The following is an 18,555-nucleotide window of genomic DNA, read 5'->3' as shown; positions in this document are numbered from 1 at the left end:
GGTGGGGGGTGGGGGGGATGGGGGGGGCTGAGGAGGTCTGGAGTAGCTGGATGTGCAATGGACACATTAGACACAGAGTTGACCTGATAAGTTCACTTAGAAAGTGCATGTGTGTTGTTTGTGTGTCGAAGAGCCGATTAACCAACTCTACACCGACCAGCTCCTCGTAAACATATGGCGCGCACATATGCCGCCCCGAGCACTGTCAGCATGCAAACATGTCTCCGTGCATGACACTGTGAGCCATTAAAAGAACAGGGGGAAAACACAGTAAACATCCATCCTGGGTACCTCTCGGCATTCGGTCGGGAATAATTACACTGCAACAATAGTTTAATCAAAGTCATATCCTGAAGATTCAAGTCAGAAACAATGCCCTCAGTCAGCGCAGAGGAAACAGGCAACAGCAGGAGTCACGTAAGGTGACGCCGGCGCACAGCTCGGTGCTTCGTGAGCAGCACATGCATCTGTACCCAGCACCTGTTATCTAACACGCGTTCCTGGAAGTTGAACATGCTAATCTGCACATCGGAGAATTCTATCATACTAATCCAGTTTAATCTGCTGTGATTACAATGGAAGACACATGCTGCCCAGTACATCCAGCTCAGGCCTCTCTCGCCACACGTCTGCACTTTACAGCGTCGACAACTTCCCGTCGCTCCCTCGGGACACTAATAAAAGTTTCTGCCTGCAGTGTGTGGCTATAAACTACAAATAGATCTGCCCTGCTTCGGCTGCCATTAAACCCTCACACATGTTCAGTCCACATGAAAGAGTCCCTGTTCGCCTTGTTCCAGCCTCCTCGCATAAATCACCGCTGGCACAACCAGAAGTCGCGCTCGTTATGAAACCGAGCTAATTTCGCCTCATTTTCGGGGCAAATATCAGCGTCTCATGACCAGCCGGATTACAAATCAGCCTTTTGAAACGTCGTCAGTGAAATGTGGGTCAGCGTGGTCTGGAAATAAAGAAGTGCTGTGTGTCTGGTTCTACGTTCTGCACAGTGCTCCTCTCTTTCATTCATCTGATGAGAGAAGAAGTGACTTTCATGTGACGCTCTCCCTGATGTACACTCTGTACCAGCACCAGGCCACCATCATCACTCCCCGTTTTCAGTGGGATTTATGCAAAGATGTTCTTTGACAGAGGGACAAGGAGAGAACGCAAACACTCAGAGCAATGAATGAATCATTTTTTTCGTTAACGGGACCAGCAGCCAATTGTGAATTATATTGATAAAAAGAAATTCACTCATTTCATTTATTTATCTTTGCTATGCTCCAAAAATCTGGAGACACAGACAGCGCACTTTTGTAATCAGCTCCAGGCACACTCAGCAGTGACAGGGGTTGAATGCAAATGCATGAATGAAATTTCAGAGTAAAAAACCAATATTGGACTCAACATGCACAAACACAGGTGGATGGCAGACTTCTTCTCTAATTAAAAACACTTGGATTTTTAAAATCTGGAAAATGCTCAACAAGCCATCAAGCAACATCTGCACGTAACATTTCATTTTATCCAAAACCAGCAGTTTCCAGAAAGGCTGAGCCTGTGTTGAGTAAATAAACTGGTCCAGTCCTGTTTCCTCCAGTTGTGAAAATGTGCTAAAATTAATTCTTTGCTCTCCTTTTAAGATGATCCATGTTTTACTTTCCTCCTGCATTTCCCTGTTCACTGCAACCTTCTTTTAGAAATTATTTAAATGTAAATAAAATGTATAATTATAAATTAATTTAATCACATATAAAGCATCACAAGTCTAACCCCATCTTTTATTTCTAACCTACTAACATTTTCTCATGTTTTTATGCATTTCTTACGTGTTTTTACCCTGTGGGTGAGATTTGAATCCAATTTAAGACCCCAGCAGGAAACAGTTGGTCACTAACATGTAACAGTTGAGGGAAATCTGTAAAAAGCCGGGGCTCAATTTCAACTTCACCTCCAGGGAGTGTGTAACAGCAAAGAGACGAAATGACAGGAAGGGTAGGGAAGGGGAAAATTGAGGAGAAGCAATGTTAAACCTGAGTGGAGGGTAATATGGCAAAGTAGCAATGTAGTTAGTAACTAAACGTGTGGTGGTCAGTGATGAAACAGCATCCGAACACAGTGTCTGAAGAGTCCCAACTGGGACCAGTGATGTTTGAAGACTTCATCCACATCAATGTGGATGACTGACTCCAGATGAGTCACAGGCTTTTATGTCACTTATACATTAATATACTGTTCATGTTTCAGATGCCATGAAGAAAATAATCTCCCTGAGCGCCGCAGCGAGGAGAGAAGCCCAGCGTGTTATCAGTGAGGTCAATTCATTCATGCGTTCTTGAATGGAGCTCAATTCTCTCAATATCACTCAGATTAGTGAAACTAATTAAAGGGATGCCGGCGCTTTGAGAGGCAATATTCATCGATTTAAATAATGCAGCTCTGAATGGTCCCACAGTAGTCTTTCAAATCTCAGTCTGCAGGGTTTTATGCAGCTTTTGTGGGTTTCTACCAAGAAAGCAGATAATATGATGTTTGAGCCACAGTTTAAATGTGTTTTAATTTTGACCTTCACTAATGCCAGTTAGAATATTATGAATTGCAACTAAAAAAAAAACTGAAATCATGTCAGTGCAGAGATAGAGAGGGAGTAAGCATTAGCACAACTGCAGACACTGTGTCAGTCAGTTACAAGATAGCATACAACATTAAAAATAAGGTGCTCACTACTCTAACCATCTGAAAAGAGGCTAACTATTCCAGAAGATGTGAACTGCAGAACCTGTTCTGAAACATGTGGGTCTCTCTAATATTTCCTCCTCTAACCATCACTTGGAGCCAACAGGTAGTGCTGGGCGGGGCTAAAGGCCTAACCCAGATTTTTCAACCAGGAAGTCAGAGGAGAAGAGCCTTAGACCAGTCTTTAATTTTGTATTTTATTTTGTTCTTTTTATGTGTGGAAACTGTGTTAAACAAAATATTAATAACAGCAGACTTAAAAATATCTTAGACTGAACTATGAACACACTACTTCACATTACATGCTTAAACAGAAGCACTGATATTATGGTGCCTCAAACCACAGAAAGCAGGAAGTCTCTTGTGAGTTATTTTTAGTTCTCCAAGTTTAGCTTTGTCTCCACTCAGATGTTATGCACCACAGTTGCATTGCATGACGAACAACCTCCTAAGAATTCAGATTAAAGACGCAGATGATAAAAAAAGTGTCACTATTTTGACACATTTAAAGGTCCAACATCTTAAAAAAAGTTTTGAGCTCAGTATAGGTTTGTGAACTGAAAGAATAACAAACTAATGCTGTGAACTTGTTGTTCTGTCTGGGGCTCTAACGAGTGTCTGTTTAAGCAACAGTCACTTTTGACTCATCCTGACTGATTCAAACAGTCGTTTCTGAAACTCAAAGGTAACGAGTCATGATTCACGCACCTATATAGACGTCATGGGAGAATAAATGAAAGTGTGTCGGACCTGGACCGGGCTGAACTATAGAAGAAATCTGGGTCATACATATCACCTCGTTAAAATGAGGACAGGCCATCCAGCTGACATTCAGACAGCGCCTGCAGCAGTTTGGAGCTTCACTGTGAACTGATGCAGAAGAGTGGATTCTGAGAGGAGAACTCACTCCAGTATAAACCCTGAGACGTCGTGGAGGACACTTGGAATCAGCCCGCTACCCATCGACCCACAGCCAGGCCGAGCTTGGTTCTGACTGAGGTTGAAATAACAGCAACCCACAGTGTAATTAATCATAATTCGACTGCTCTTACTGCTAACGCATGTAAAGACTATGAGGCTCTTACATCATTGTTTTTTCAGTTTACACTACATTTACTTTTGTAGAGCTGCATGACTTTGGATAAAATATTTTTTTGTTTATTCAACTTAATTATCCGATAGAGAAGCAAACACAACAAAAAGTGGGATCGCTTGATCAACAGAAACTGAACGCTCCTGTTTTTAGCTTCTGAACAATCATGAATCTGACGCCAAACATGAAAACAACTGACTTCACTCTCTTGTTTCTTACAACCTTCACTGGGTTTTATTCTGGATTCATAATGTCCTTTTTACTTTTCCTCCCACAACTTTCTCTCTCACTCTCTGTCACTGGGTTTATTTTCTGAAGGGGAGACAGTGGGAGCGCTTGTTTTGATGCAGCTGACGTCGCTGATGTAGATGCGTCAGAATGAGGTCGCATTAAGATTTATGAATCAAGATCACGATTTTATTCGGAGCAGCTGTGCAGCTGCACTTACTCTGCAAAGTGAAGTGGCTGTCATGTTAGCGCCTTAATAATCACCATGGTGACAATTTAAATCAAACTGTAGCTAATGGACGAGCCTTATTCTCATGAATTTGTTGACTCAAAGTGAAACGTGATGTGGCCAGAGATTGAACATTAGCTATTGTTTAAAGGTATTTCAGGAAGAGGAGAGCAGAAGTGAGACACCTCCTCCCCTCGTCTCTAATCCTCTCAGAGTAAATACCTGAGTCTAAGAACCCATGAGCGGAAATGCAGCTGCTCTGTTTTAGTGTAAACAACATTTTTATCCCATCCTATTTATGTTTACACTGAGGCCTAATGTTGGAGTGTAAATAGCTGCAGGCAAGTGATTAATAAATAAAAACAGAAGAACTGGATCTGGGCAGCTGAAGACGGCCTCTAGTGAAAATCTATTTTTTAACCTCATTAACGTCCACACATGATGTTTTTGTATAATACAGACATATGATGAGTGAAATAACCATCCGCACCATAAGTGAACATTGTTTCATACATCACAGACCTGAGGAACCAATCACGCAACTTGTGGGGTTGGGGGGCGGGGCTAAATACACCAGGAACCCCGTCAGTACAGAGGCTCCTTTTGAAACCTGATGACGCTGCTGCATGAAGCTAATGGAAGTAAAATGGCGGCAGCAACGCCATCAAGGAGCTGAGACTTGAGCAGAACGAGCTGGTCGATCCCAGACAAAGTCACGGGCGACACCTTAATTAGAATTTAAAGGACGATGGATTGGGACGGAGGCAGCGGCGGTGTAGTACTCACGGCTGGGAGTGGGCCGTTTCGTAGCGCTCGAATGCGTGGCTCAGGTCGTGCTTGTTGTTCATGTAGCACTGGGTGCACAGGTCGTAGTCGAAGCACACCTTGCACTTCCATCGCATTCCCATGATGCCGTGCTTCTTGCAGCTGTCACAGATGATGTTGGAGTGACGCACGCCTGGAGGGGGAAGGAGAGGAGAGAGCAAATCGTCATTGTTAAACACCCGAGGTCCCTGTTTCTGAATTCTTGTTGGAAAGTAACGCATGTCTGGTGAGGACGTCTTTCCTATAACATCACAAGTCAGCGAAGCAGGCAAGACGTGCGTCGTGTCTTTACAAGATGTTTCTTATCACAACGGCTCATATCATGATGTGGAAGAACTGAGGCACAAGCAGCATGACAAAAACACCCCGACCCCCCTCTCATCTCTCCTCCTCTTCTTTCGCTCCATTAATTGAAGGATCAGCTTCCGAGGCAGAAAAATGTCACTTTAAATGGAACAAAATGCTAATGAGTCCTACATTAATGTGTGTGTCATTCAAGTCCAAAATAGAGCCGGATGGCAAACAATGGAAAAAAAATGGTCTTAACGGCGCGATGCTGCCACAATAAAGCAAGATAAACACATAGAAATGGCAAGTTTTCAAAAGTTTGGCTTGATTGATAATGATTTTTGAAAAGATTTACTGGGCAATTAATAAGGGGAAAATAACTTGGATACTTAAAGTGTCTTGAACTCAAACTGTGGGCTTGCAACAATGTGACTTATTGTATGTAAAACAAAAACGGGAAAGGGAGGAAGCTTAATTACACCAGGGGAGGACTGGGAGGATTTCTGGGAAAACTTCATGAAGAGAGTTCTGCTGGAAAAACGTCACCAGGGTCTTCGGTCCTCATTTTTCAAAGACTCATCATATAATAGTGCAGTTGCTGCAAATCACTGTCATATGATCTGGTCCAGCAAGAGGTTCATTGAGTTTGTGCCAAAGGTTGGTGCTCCAGAGACCTGGTCCAGGTCCTGAGAGCTGCTCACAAAAATCCGGAAATATTCAAACTGGTGACTGTGTGGACATCAAGTTATATGTACAATGTACAGAATCACTTTTTCCATGTGGCTGCAAAGTTTTTGAAAAGATATAAATGTTGGATCTTTAGCTGATTTGTTTTGTGTTTATATATAAGAGATTTAGATATTTGGGATATTAATGGAGTTAATATCAGGAGGGTTAATCGTTATATTCTGCTTCTGTTTAGCTCTGATTTTATCAAGGATTTTGTTTTAATACAATGTTTGCAAATGTTTTGTTGCCAGATCAGCAGAACTACAAAGACTACAAGACGAGATATGAATCATCAAATGATTGATCTGATTCTAGTCTTGGTATTTAACGTTTGATTAGATATGATGTACATCTATTTGCCTTGGATTTTATCGTGTTGACAAAAAATAATTCATATTTAATCCATGTGAATATAATGTGACCGATGTTGTAGGTTCGGACTTGCCCTAGGCGAGGATCGAACCCGCGGTCTCCCGCACCACAGGCGACAATGCTAACCGTTTCGCCAAGAGATTGACAACCGCTTGGCAGGCGGGTTAGCATGTCTTTTATGGGTGAGTGAGTTTACTTCCAGTACCGCTAACCGCCACAACCTGTCACTTCTCCTTACTGGTACCTCGTGACTGTGGCACACCCGCGGACCTCCGTTACATATATTATGATATAATAAATATAATATACGGTAATATTGATATAACATTGATTTGTTATCACTCTAGATGTGTTGGTTCTTACCAATTTGTGCATTATCATAGAGCAGCAGGTCATAGGCTCCCTGGTAGCCTGTCCGGTAGTTGGTCCTCGTGCCGCTGTCCCACTGCACCACCACCGTCTTGTCTGGCGTGGTGGTGCTGCCCTGCCGCCCGATCTCCACCACTGTGCCCACATGACCCTCGGCATCGTCCTGGTTTCCCCATTTCCAGTCCAGGCCGCGCACCACGCGCATGCCCACCTCCATGCTGCCTCTGTCGGGGCCTGGCCTTGGGGCTGAGCGCAAGGGGCGGGGCCTGGCGGCTCTGTCGCTCCTGCTGCTGCGCCTCGGAGGCTTGTGAGGTGCGGGACTGGCTAGCGCCGATGAGATTGCGGGCAGCGACGGCACCAGGGGTGTTTCCGGGAACAGATCAGGGGTCACTGGAGGTCAAAGAGTAGAAAAGGTCAGAAAGGTGGAGGAAACACAACAGCAAAAACATCAACAGTCAACACATGAAAAACGAATCCCTGCAAACTCGTCAAATGAGGAAACAACACAGAACCTGTGTGCTGCCGTCCGACCACGTGTCCGTCAGTCGCTGCTCAGAGACCAATAACGCAACACGCCAGATGTCTTATTAATATCAGAGCTGTGTTCTTCTCATCACCGGTGGATCATTCAACTAGAAGCCTCACTGTGTGTCATGGCACATTTCTGCAGAGAACAGCTGGACTCGACTGCTACGCCCTACTGAGCTAATCAAGCCCTGACCTGATACACACACACACACACACACACATTGCATTTGTTCTGACGTCCATAGCAGGACAGTCTGTGGGCTTCATTCATGCTTTAAACTTTAATCATAACACAGAGCTTCTTAAAGCCAAACCTGACCGTGCAGATAATGAAGCCTAAGAGGAGTAAATACCTAAAGCGGCATTTATTAACACTAGGGATGCACATTTTGAATTTATTTCTAAATGTTTACTGATAAGATTAAAAAGCTTTAGGCTTGTGCCGATTGGCAAGCCAACTGTCCATGAGCGATTGAGAGGATGATCGAGGATGTTTGTTATGAAACACATGATGCACACGCAGATGTCTGTGTAAGTTTGTGGTTTGACCTCCGTGCATGGGGCCGGGCTGCGCTGCATAACTGACAGATACCGTAAGTTCTCCCATGTAGGTTTTTGCTGCGAAATGCGGCTGAAACAGGAAGCGAGTGGCGCTATATGTGGAAACTTGAGTCAGCAAACCAGGAATGAACTTCTACTAAAAAGGCATGGCCGGCCGACTCCCAACCACACACAACACATTTTCTATCACGCACCGCAACAATTTTAAACTAACAGAACCTAAACCTGCAGTTCAGCTCCTGACCACTAGGGTGCATCTCCAACAGTGAGTCGGTTCACGTAGGGTCGTAGGCTGTTTAAACGTCTAACTTCAAACATGTTTACAACCTGTTCGTAAGAATCACAGCTTGCACTTTATTAAAACTCAAAATTATGTAAAATTAGAGGCAAGGCCTCTTTGAAATGCACCATAGTCTCTCCACACACTGACATTTGTCCTGTACCAACAACACAACTAAATGGTAAATGGTAAATGGACTTGCACCTATATAGCGCTTTTCTAGTCACTGGGACCACTCAAAGCGCTTTACAATGACCTTCGTGCAACTACAGCTTTGAATAACAACCCAAACAAAGCAGAGCAATGAAAGATGGAGGAAAGTTTGCCAACGATATCTGCGACAACGGGAGGACAAACTGTGATAATAATATGTCGGCTAAGTGCTGTCAAACCAGGCTAACACATAGTCCCTGCAGAAAGTAGAGCACACATATTAACTGCTGTCATTTCTCCCTGTACACTCACAGTTCAGGCCTTGACTATCATAGTAAAAAACCTTCCCAAATATTTCTCTTTAACAAAGACAGATTACAGTTTGCAACAATGGTATGAATAGATGTTCATGACAAAACGACACAACATTAGATACGTATTGCAGTTTGTTTTTATCTGATCATCAAACCAAAACAAGACCATACCAGCCTAATAATCTCTCTCAGTTTTGTCTTATAGTATACTTAAAGAAATATGAAATTAAGTTTTAACAACACATGCTTGTGTGTTAACCCCAGGTCCTTTTATACACACCAACAGAGAGAAGAGATCTGACTTGCAAGATCTTGTGGGAGTTCATTTAGAGACAGAGATAGGTCTCAAAGTTAATTTTCTCATGATCTGTCTGAAAATGACATTTGAGAGTTGAGGAATCATAACAGAGACACTAGGGCCCGTCTGTCCCGTGGTGTCTTCGCGCCCTCAGCAGGTCCAAGTCTGTTCGCTCCAATGGGAGACATGAGCAAGGCCACAGATTATCAGACTCTTTCATCCCCCAGTCACTGAAGTAAATCTAGGGGGCATTTTTCAGCAGCCACAGATCCTCTGAAGAAAATTAACTTTGTGACCTGCTTCTGTCTCAGCAACGAACTCTGGAGAGATTTCACAACATCTCTCCTTTGTCTGTTGGTTTTGGTTTCACAGCTACAGATGACTCTCTCCAAGCTCAGAGGTTTGTGTGTGAAACCATGAGTTTAACATTTAAATTGAGACCAAACTAGTCTTTTTCTGCGTAATAACAGTCTCAATGTTCTTATAACCGAGTGATATTAGAATGATGTGAGCTTAGATACAGTTTGATTTTACACCTGACTCATTTTAACTGCTGGTGTCAATCTGATCAAACCAGAACAATTCAAAACAGTCTGAAAACGGTCTATTTCCCGCCTCCAAATACAATTAAAAACAATAACAGTATTATCAAGCAAAGAGACACAAATCGTATTCAACTTTCAACTTCCACATCACAGTTGCATGTTTACTGTAAGTCCGTCTTAACTTGCACTCCTCCAGCAGTGAAACCAGCACAGAGAGTAGAGATCTGTGTTACAGGATCTCCCGGGAGTTTGTTGCTGAGGCAGAAACAGGCCTCAAGTTAAGTAAATTTTCTCATCATCTGCCTGAAAAACAGACATTTTAGACTCCATTGTTTGACAAGTCGTTACAGAAACATCCAGAAGTCACACACCCTGGAATCAAAGTCCTGTGTTTGTGTAAAAGGTCAAAGATCTGACCCTGCTCAGACAGATGGTGGAGGTAATCCATCATTTTCCTGTTTACAAAAGCCAATAATCTAAATCAGAGGGACAATGAAAAGACTTAAGCCTTTTCTGTGGACAGAGAAGGTTTAGTAAATGATCTATAAACGCTGGTGTAGAAAGGAAAATTCCAACAAGTTTCTAAGTTCAGACAAAAAAAATACATCCCGACAGTTCAGAGCTTAAAAAATAAACCTTTTAATAATAGGGCAGGCAGATGTCTGTAACGTGGCTGAGATTACACTTGCATGCTTATCAAGATTACAATGTCATTTAGGTATTAAAGGCATCTGCTTAAGCATAATAACATATGGGATGTAAGGGATCAAAGGAGGGAAAGCAGGCTGCTTGCACTCCATTTTCTGTCCAAAATGACAGCTTAGCCTGGAATAATATCCCAGCCCGTCACTTAATGTTGCTGCATTTTACACCAATCCCAGCATGCTCAGTGTTCATGAACACAGGGAAGGCCGACTTTAGAAATGCAGTACTTCAGTTTTTTGTTGTTTTTTTTGCAATAAAGCACGATTTGCAGACCGGACAAAAAAAAATGTAACCTCCCACCCACATTATAGAGCTGTTGTGCTACCCACACGTACCCACCAGCCCCCTGCACCTCCCCCACAGGGGATCCAAGCTGCACACACTGATATCTTCATTAAACAGACCAGGACTGGTTCTGACAAGCAGACACAACACAACACAACACAACACAACGCTGTCCCACATCTACAGGCATCTGCACCGGCTCTTCTCCTGCCAGCTTTTATCTCTGGCCTCTATAATAAACACACGTTTGGCATCATACTTATCGAAAGACGCCATCACATGTTCCACTTCACATGTAATCTCCATGATTAAATGCCCCTGATGGGAAAACATCACGTTCACCACAACAGAGAAGAAGTGAAGATAAAAAGCTCCATGGGGAGAAACGATGACTTTCAAGCATCTAAATATTCAGGTTCCAGGGCAGAGAAGAGGTGACTCTACCTGAGAGAAGAGGCAGATCACATAGAAGAAGACTGAAGGATATTTTATCTAAAGGACCCATTGATGAGACCAGGTCATGCCCACAATAAGCTTGATTTGTTTAGCACATTTCACGCATAAGGGTAATTCAAAGTGCTTCACAGAACAACAATATAAAACATATGAAAGGAAACAGACAGTAAAAGAGAAAAGAAATAAGAGCTCAAATTAAATACTTAAAGCAGAAGTAAGCAGAATTTTTGTGTTAATATAAGTCTTAAATAGTTATATCTTCTGACAGCAATCACTTATATAGAGTGTTTGGTCTGAAACACGGGTCTGTCAGTCACTCTGCTCTGCTGTAAGCCGAGGAGAAAACTTTCCTTGTATCCTACAACCTTTATCCAATGAGGAGAGAGAACGGCATAAAGGGGCGGTCCTCTCTGTGTGTGCAGCCAAGGGATGCGCGTGAATGTGGTGACGTAGGGACGAGGGCGGGGACTGCTAACTCCATCGGCTGACAAGAAGTTAGCCAAAACAACCGTATCGCTTACTCCTGCTTTAATTATTATTATATTTTTAATTCAATAAGCCAAATTACATATAATAAGGCACCTTCAGCCATTATAAGTCATGATTTGGTTTTATTGCTATTGTTTCACCGTTTTGTCTATTATTTTACCTTCATACCTGCTGACATTTCTCGGTTTGATTTTATGAAAAGCGTCCACTCCCACTACAGTTTTTGTATTTACATTTCTATGTTTGCGCAGGTACTTTCATATCTGGTGTGTAGCGTTTATCTGCAGCAGCCGTTAGGATCAACTCTGGCCCTGTGCCGGTGGATGTGGATGTGGATGTGACGACAAAATCTGTGACGGATGTTTTCTGGTTAACAAATCAGGAGAGCGTTCAACACTAAACTGAAAATCACTGAAATCTTCAATTCTACCAGAGGTTGTCAACTAATTACACCTGACAGAAACATTTATGAAACATCAGACGGATGTTTCTTTTATTAGAAACATCGTCTATATATGCATGTTTATGTATGTGTGCACGTATATTGCTTGGTTCATATACATAAATGGCTAACAGATGACTTTAATTTCGCCGTAATGGTCAAAACTATTTAGTGATTCAAAGTCAAATACATTTATAGATCACATCTTGTTTCTATTCTTAAACTATAATGATGTTTAGAATGAGGTTTTGATGTGACAGCAGACAAACGGTCATCTGTACCACGTCACAGAGCAGTCGATCATTTTGATTTGATGTGCCACACACACTTGGCAGAGACTTGACTCTTGATAAAAGTGAGAGGACAGGGGACGAGTGGCAGATTTACAAGCTTCAGACATTAAAAGGTTGTTGTATAAAAAAAGTTTGGCAGCCAGTTGAGTTTAATACATTTTTTTTTACCAACAGCTCTGGATTAAAGCGTCCAGGTGTCAGTTTCAGCAGGAATCCAGATGAAACTATGAATCTGTGTAGAGACAACAGGTGTTGGGAGTGTGTGAGTGTGTCGGAGGCCGCCACGACCAGGCCACCTGTGTCGCTCCCAATCCGTGAGTGAGGGCTGAGACGAGCAGGATTACAGCAGTAACAGATGGGCCGGCTTCCGTCACACACACACACACACACAGCTGAGGGCAACGTCAACCTGCTGCACACAAACAAACAGGCACTTGGCCATGATACACAGACCAACACAACAACAAATACACACATCCAACGACTGATGAGGAATATTATGTAATTTTACCCATGCGTATATTTTATTATGCTAGTTAAGGCCCAAGTACACATTTTAGAAATCAATATACTGGACAATGTAACTGTAGTATTTGTATATATCTTTATTCTTTTCTTTTATATAGTATATGTGTATTTAGCGTATTTCCTTTTTGTATATAGTATATGCATATCTTTTGCACTAGAATATTTTAATTCATTCTATTTTATTTTATTTTATTTTATTTACATTTTTAATTCTCTAAATTCTTATTCTATTCTATTTTTTGGTACTTTTATGTTTGCACCTGACACCAAGACAAGTTCCTCCTCGTGCTGTAAACTGACCTTTACTGCTCTTGGCAATAAAACAGTTCTGATTCTGATATTGTTTTAAATTTCAACATGCGTGTTCTCTGGCTTCCTCACACAGTCTAAAAACATGCACACTGAGTGGTGACTGTGTGTTGTTCGTCTCAAAATGTCGTCCCTGTGGTGGACTGGTGGACTGGTGGACTGGTGACCTGTCCAGGGTGCCCCCCCCCCCTCCTCGCCCACGTCAGCTTGGACCGGCTCCATCCCCCCTCACCCAATCCCCCCACTGCCCTCTGGATCACAATGGGCTCTAAAAGCAGGCCACAGATCTTCACCAATCAGCCACAACAACAACAACAGTCACCTGATATCAAGGCTGTTCACTGTATGGTCTGTTGGGTTTTTCAAAATAAAATAAATGTAATTGCTTTGACAAAAAGTTCTGCTTCAAAGTAACAAATTAATCATGAATATAGTCATGATAGACTCAAAAGTTTAATATTTGTCTTTTGAAAGTACCCCAAAAAATAAAAAACACTGCTCAAAAACAATAATACTGGAAGTACAGGACTCAGATGAGACAGAAGGTGGACAGACACACAGTCCACACGAACCTTAACACAAAAAGCCTTTTAGAATCCATATAAAAATGGCGCATACACACACAGGTCCCTGCTAAATAACAACTTTACATAAGAGTGTGACGTGACAAACTACCTGCAGACATCGACAGCTTCACTGAGGGCGGAGTCACAGATCGCTATGTTTGTAGTTCTTTTATCCAACCTACAGTTAGATCCGCAGGTCTGCAACTGGTAATTATTACTGAACAGCTCCAGTGGACGATGCAGCAGGAGCGTCATCATCATCAGTATTGTTATAACTATTATTATTATTATTGGCCATTCGATTGTGTGAACTGGAGCTGTAATGTCCTGTGACATGTGGTCTGACTGGTGGTTTATGTCCTCAATCTAATGTCTAATGGGAACAGGCTGCGTGTGTGTGTGTAATCCACAGACGAGCTCCAGGACTTCAGTCTCATCAGCCTTAATATCGTCCTGCTGCAACTGGTTCGTGTCAGAAACATCTGGTGGCCGGGGGACGGGCAGACAGAGGAAAAATCAATAAGGACCCTGAACACATACCACATTTACAAAGATTTCTTCAGAGTGGGCGACTGGCTGAAAATAACACTCTGCCGTTTCCAGGCCTCAGCTTGGCCTGCCTACCTACCTACCTCCTCTCAAAGCTCAATCAAAACTGCACCAATGTTATCAGATATATTTCCATTAATAAAAACAATCTGTCAGCGTGACCTGTAGAAAATAACATTCAACTACTGACACACCTGGAGATTTTTGTCTATATTAGGCTTGTCAAAAACTAAAAAACTAAATCAAATCATCACAACAACTAAATCAATACTAAAATTTAGTATGGTGACACACAACTTGACCCAGCACATAGCTCCTCCCCTCACTATCAGATGAACACATGAACGCTGCAACACTGAGCTGCTGCTCGAGAGCCTTCACAGCTAGTTGTTAGTCAAAAATGAAAAAAAGCAAAAACGCTCTTTGCAAGTATTTTACATACGAGGCAAACAAACAGGGAAAGGTAATGTGCAGATGGTGCTACAAAGTGGTGAAACAACAAGCACAGCACAACAAACTTGGTAACAGCCACCATTTGCACCATATTTGAGGGATCACTGCAAAAAAAAAATTTTAAAAATTCTGTAAACTTCAGGAATATTGGCCTTTTACGTGGTTATCAGAATTTTTTTTACTCCCTAATGTCGATATCAGCCACAAAAATCCCGCACAAGTCAGGCCTTTATTCTGTGCTGCAGTTTTATTGGTGTCGGTAAATGCGTCATTGTTTTACATTGTTAGCACCGTTAGCATCGTGGTGCTACAGAGACACCACAGCCTACGGGTCATATTCATTATTCAGACATAGACGACATGTTCGACACATTTCTTTGCTTCAAGTCCGAACAGAAATGGAAAAATTGGAAACTGGTCAAGTTTGACCAGAGGGAAGAAAAAAAAAATGAAAGAAGAAATGCAACTGAAATCAATAATATCTGCAAAGAGTCATAGAGAATATGTTTTTTGTTGCAACTGCTATTTTGAAATCCTGTCAGCTTCGTCCTCATATAGATTCAAAAAGCAACTTGACACCAGCTGAGTTGTTCCCGTCAGCAAAGTTTATCCCAACACAGGCAGAGCAGAGACTCCCTGTACTGTTCTCTACTGTAACGGTTGAGATTATTGCATCAAATCCCTGTGAATTATCATTATCATACTCACTCCCCATGATCTTCAGCCCACTTTTAAACATGTCTGACACCGCGTGTCTGGTTTCCAGTTAAATGCTGTTGCTGCTGCTGCTGTCCCAGTTTGGGCCATCTGAAGTCCTGAGAGCTGTGTGCCAGCAGAGTGAACCCTTTTTTTGGCACATTCTTAGTATTTGGTCTGATGTGAACTTTGCCCTTTGTTTTTGGAACATGCTGTTTTTTTTCCTCTGCTTGGTTGATGATGTTGCTCAAGGACTGACAGGCTTATTGCATTATCTGAGAAACAACAATAAGCAGGAGGAGCGGCTCTGTATGTTTTGGGTAAAGACGTTACTCTGTGTAATAATGGGCTATTGTTGTGGGGAAGCTTTGATCATTTCCTGTGTTTCCGCTCTCTTCTCTAGGATGAGTGAGATTCAGCCCAGGCTGCAGGGCTTTCTCTCTCTGTGCCTGTGTGTCCACGCTTTAGACCTTAAACGTCGTGTCAAAAGTCAATATTGAATCACATGTTGCTCCTTGTGCGTTCAGCTCTAACTTCACATGAAGCAAACAGATGAAGCTGAACACAACCAACCTCAACCTCCCTCCAACACGAGTCATTCAAGTCTGCTTGATTCTAAGGCTTTTGTCGAGATGATGTTGATATGGTCACAGATACTGCTCACTCACCAAACAGGTCATTCAAATGTGCTTGTTACTTAATGTGAAAGTAGCCGACAACTAATTTCCACACAGTGTATGATCATTGATCATCTACCTAACCCTTCTTTGTTTTGTTTTTTGCACTTTAAATAAATTGATTGATTGATCTATTGCTCAAGCTTTCTACACACAAGTTAAGGATATCGATATTGTATACCTGAGAGGAATTCTATTTAAATAAACATTAACTTTGTATAAGATGACTTCATTCACAATCTATAAACATGATTAGGTTTTGGTTATTTGTATTTTTTAAGTATTTTTACGTCATAAAGGGACTCTACGGTCCCCTCATTTCTTTCTGTGTGCTATTGAGTTGTTAAATGAGCCAAGGATTTATTTATTTATTCATTCATTCATTTAAGTGTGATAATACGATGTCTTTATGTGCTCTGTGCTCCAGATTTAATTTTTACGTAAAGCCCCTGTACGGAGCTTTTAACTGAATACACAATAGTCTCTGGTTTCTGCTGATGTGACTCTGTTACCTACAACAGCAAATGAGCCCATCAGTGTGAATACGCTATTTCTAAGTAGTCTAATTCTAAACTTCTGGAAGGCATGGTCGGGTCGGACCACTGACGAAACGATACGAATAGATACATTACGCTGCTAAAAAAAAAAAAAAGCAAGTCCCGTCTTCTTTCCGACGTTTCCAAAACAAATCTACACGCGCCGGCCAGACAAACGTCTTCATGACAGTGGGAAATGCAGTCTTCATTCCACCACTTTCGCCGCCAAAATCAACACTAAATGAAAAGTCTGTACAGGGGCTTTAAGTAAACTCTGATGTTCACTCAAATAAAATCTAAGATTGTTCACTCACAACAATGTCAGTTTTTTGTGGGTATAAGCAATTTCTTGCACCAGCCTATCGTTGTTATATGGGCCTTTAAAAATCCACTATCAGTCGCCCCGTACTGAATTGTTTTGGTGAAATGGTTTCAGTAGCAAGAGCTACCTCAGAATAGTTGTATATATGGAGAAAATAGTGGATGAAAGTATAATCCTCTGCCTTCATCTAATCTGTAATCCTGCACTTTGATGAGGTATTATCCCTTTTATAATCTGTGTTTTTAAACTGTTCTGTTATTGTGCTTTTACTTGTATTTTAATGTGTCTTTTCATTCATTCATTCAACTTTTATTTAGTCTTGCGAAATCATTGAGTACCCTCATTTGCAATGATGTGAAGATAAATTTGAAGAGGATACAACAAGGGGATATTAACAATTGCAGTTAAGCATACTGAACATCTATGTGCCTATAGATGTCTTAAAATGAAATATAGTAGTATTATTTATTCAGTAAATGTGTTGTCTGTAAAGAAGTAACCACCTTTTGCACTGTTAATAGCCCACAGAGCTCCTCCATGCTACTTTAAGGACGTTTCCTATTGTTGGTAATTTAGTGATTTTCTCACTTTTTAAAAGGCTTTGGCTACTTTGCGAATAAGGCCAGCTGTCTGCACCTCGTGTGTCGACCTCAGAGGGTTTTAGAGAAAGATGACGAGACTAAAATGAGAAGCGTCACTTGATAAATAAAAGCGAGACTCGTTCAGCTGCTTTACCTTTCGGTGACCAGAGCAGGGAGAGGAGAGGGAGCAGCTCCTGCTACATAAGCAGCAACACTGGATCCACAGGCTCCAAGAGACACAACAGAAAAAATGAAAACGCCTCCCCGGGGCTGGAGCCGTTTTCTCATGCACTCCCTGAATGAACCGGCCGAGGAGGAGGAGGAGGAGGAGGAGGAGGAGGGCAGAGGAGGAGAGCAGCCAGGCCGGTCGTCCAGAGATGTGATGCACAGTTGCAGGCTGTGTCAGAGCAGCAATATCCGGCTGTGGAGGATCAGAGCTGGAGGAGGAGGAGGAGGAAGAGGAGGAGGAGGAGGAGAGAGCCCGGCTGCTGAAGGATGCAGCCAGCATTTAGTCCTTTGTGTCAGCAAGGATTACCACCGTGGAGGTGGAGGTGGAGAGGAGGAGGAGAGAAGGAGGATGGTCAGGGATAGTGTCTGCCCGACGAGCGCTGCATTCAGGTCGAGGCTCTCCGGCTCAGCTCAGCTCCGCTCGGCGTGCCGCTCCATCACTGAGCGTTGGTAGCAGGCGTGTGAAGCCGACACACACACACACACACACACACACACACACACACGCTCACAGATCAATATGCATGAAAACATACATGCGCATCGAGCTGCGTGCACACAGGGACGTGCAGCCCTCTCCTCCTCCACGGCCCGCGGGGACACCGCTCGCTCCGCTGCCAATGAGCAGACAGGCAGGAGGACAGGAGGGGGGGAGGGGCCTACGTTTCAGGGGGAGGGTCTGGATGGTGTTGTGTTTTTTTTTTTTTGTTTTTTTTTTGGAGGGGGGCGGGGGGCTCAGGGGAAAAGGAAAGGGGTGGGGTTGGTTAGAGGAGATTTTGATGAATGGGCACCTGCCGTGGTGCTCGTTTTCAGACGCAAAATGGTTTGTGCAGACACTGGTGAGCTGGCAAAACCGTGTGTGTGTGTGTGTGTGTGTGTGTGTTTGTGCAAT

The 18,555-nt window shown here is 42.6% G+C and overlaps 1 protein-coding gene across 7 annotated transcripts in view; it reads right to left on the bottom strand.

The window, feature by feature from the left end:
- The window catches only part of mib2 (MIB E3 ubiquitin protein ligase 2), a 53,536-nt gene that overhangs the window by 30,611 nt on the left and 4,370 nt on the right, over positions 1-18,555 (bottom strand). For 4 of the 7 annotated variants that reach the window (XM_085781301.1, XM_085781298.1, XM_085781296.1 and 1 more), the window contains 2 exons: positions 6,864-7,259; positions 5,073-5,244 (listed from right to left, as the gene is read on the bottom strand). In XM_085781301.1, coding sequence (XP_085637427.1) covers positions 5,073-5,244; positions 6,864-7,086 — 395 coding nt within the window. In that variant the 5' untranslated portion in view covers positions 7,087-7,259. Of the gene's footprint in view, positions 1-5,072; positions 5,245-6,863; positions 7,260-15,331; positions 15,491-17,589; positions 17,829-18,555 lie in introns of those variants that run through there. The other 3 variants (XM_085781299.1, XM_085781294.1, XM_085781297.1) reach the window with 3 other exon arrangements.

This window comes from Trachurus japonicus, chromosome 7 (assembly GCF_045865225.1).
Source record: "Trachurus japonicus isolate A0001 chromosome 7, Traja_1.0".
NCBI lineage: Eukaryota > Metazoa > Chordata > Actinopteri > Carangiformes > Carangidae > Trachurus > Trachurus japonicus.
The sequence above is the reverse complement of the archived record's forward strand: the minus strand, read 5'-3'. Positions and strand labels throughout refer to the sequence as shown.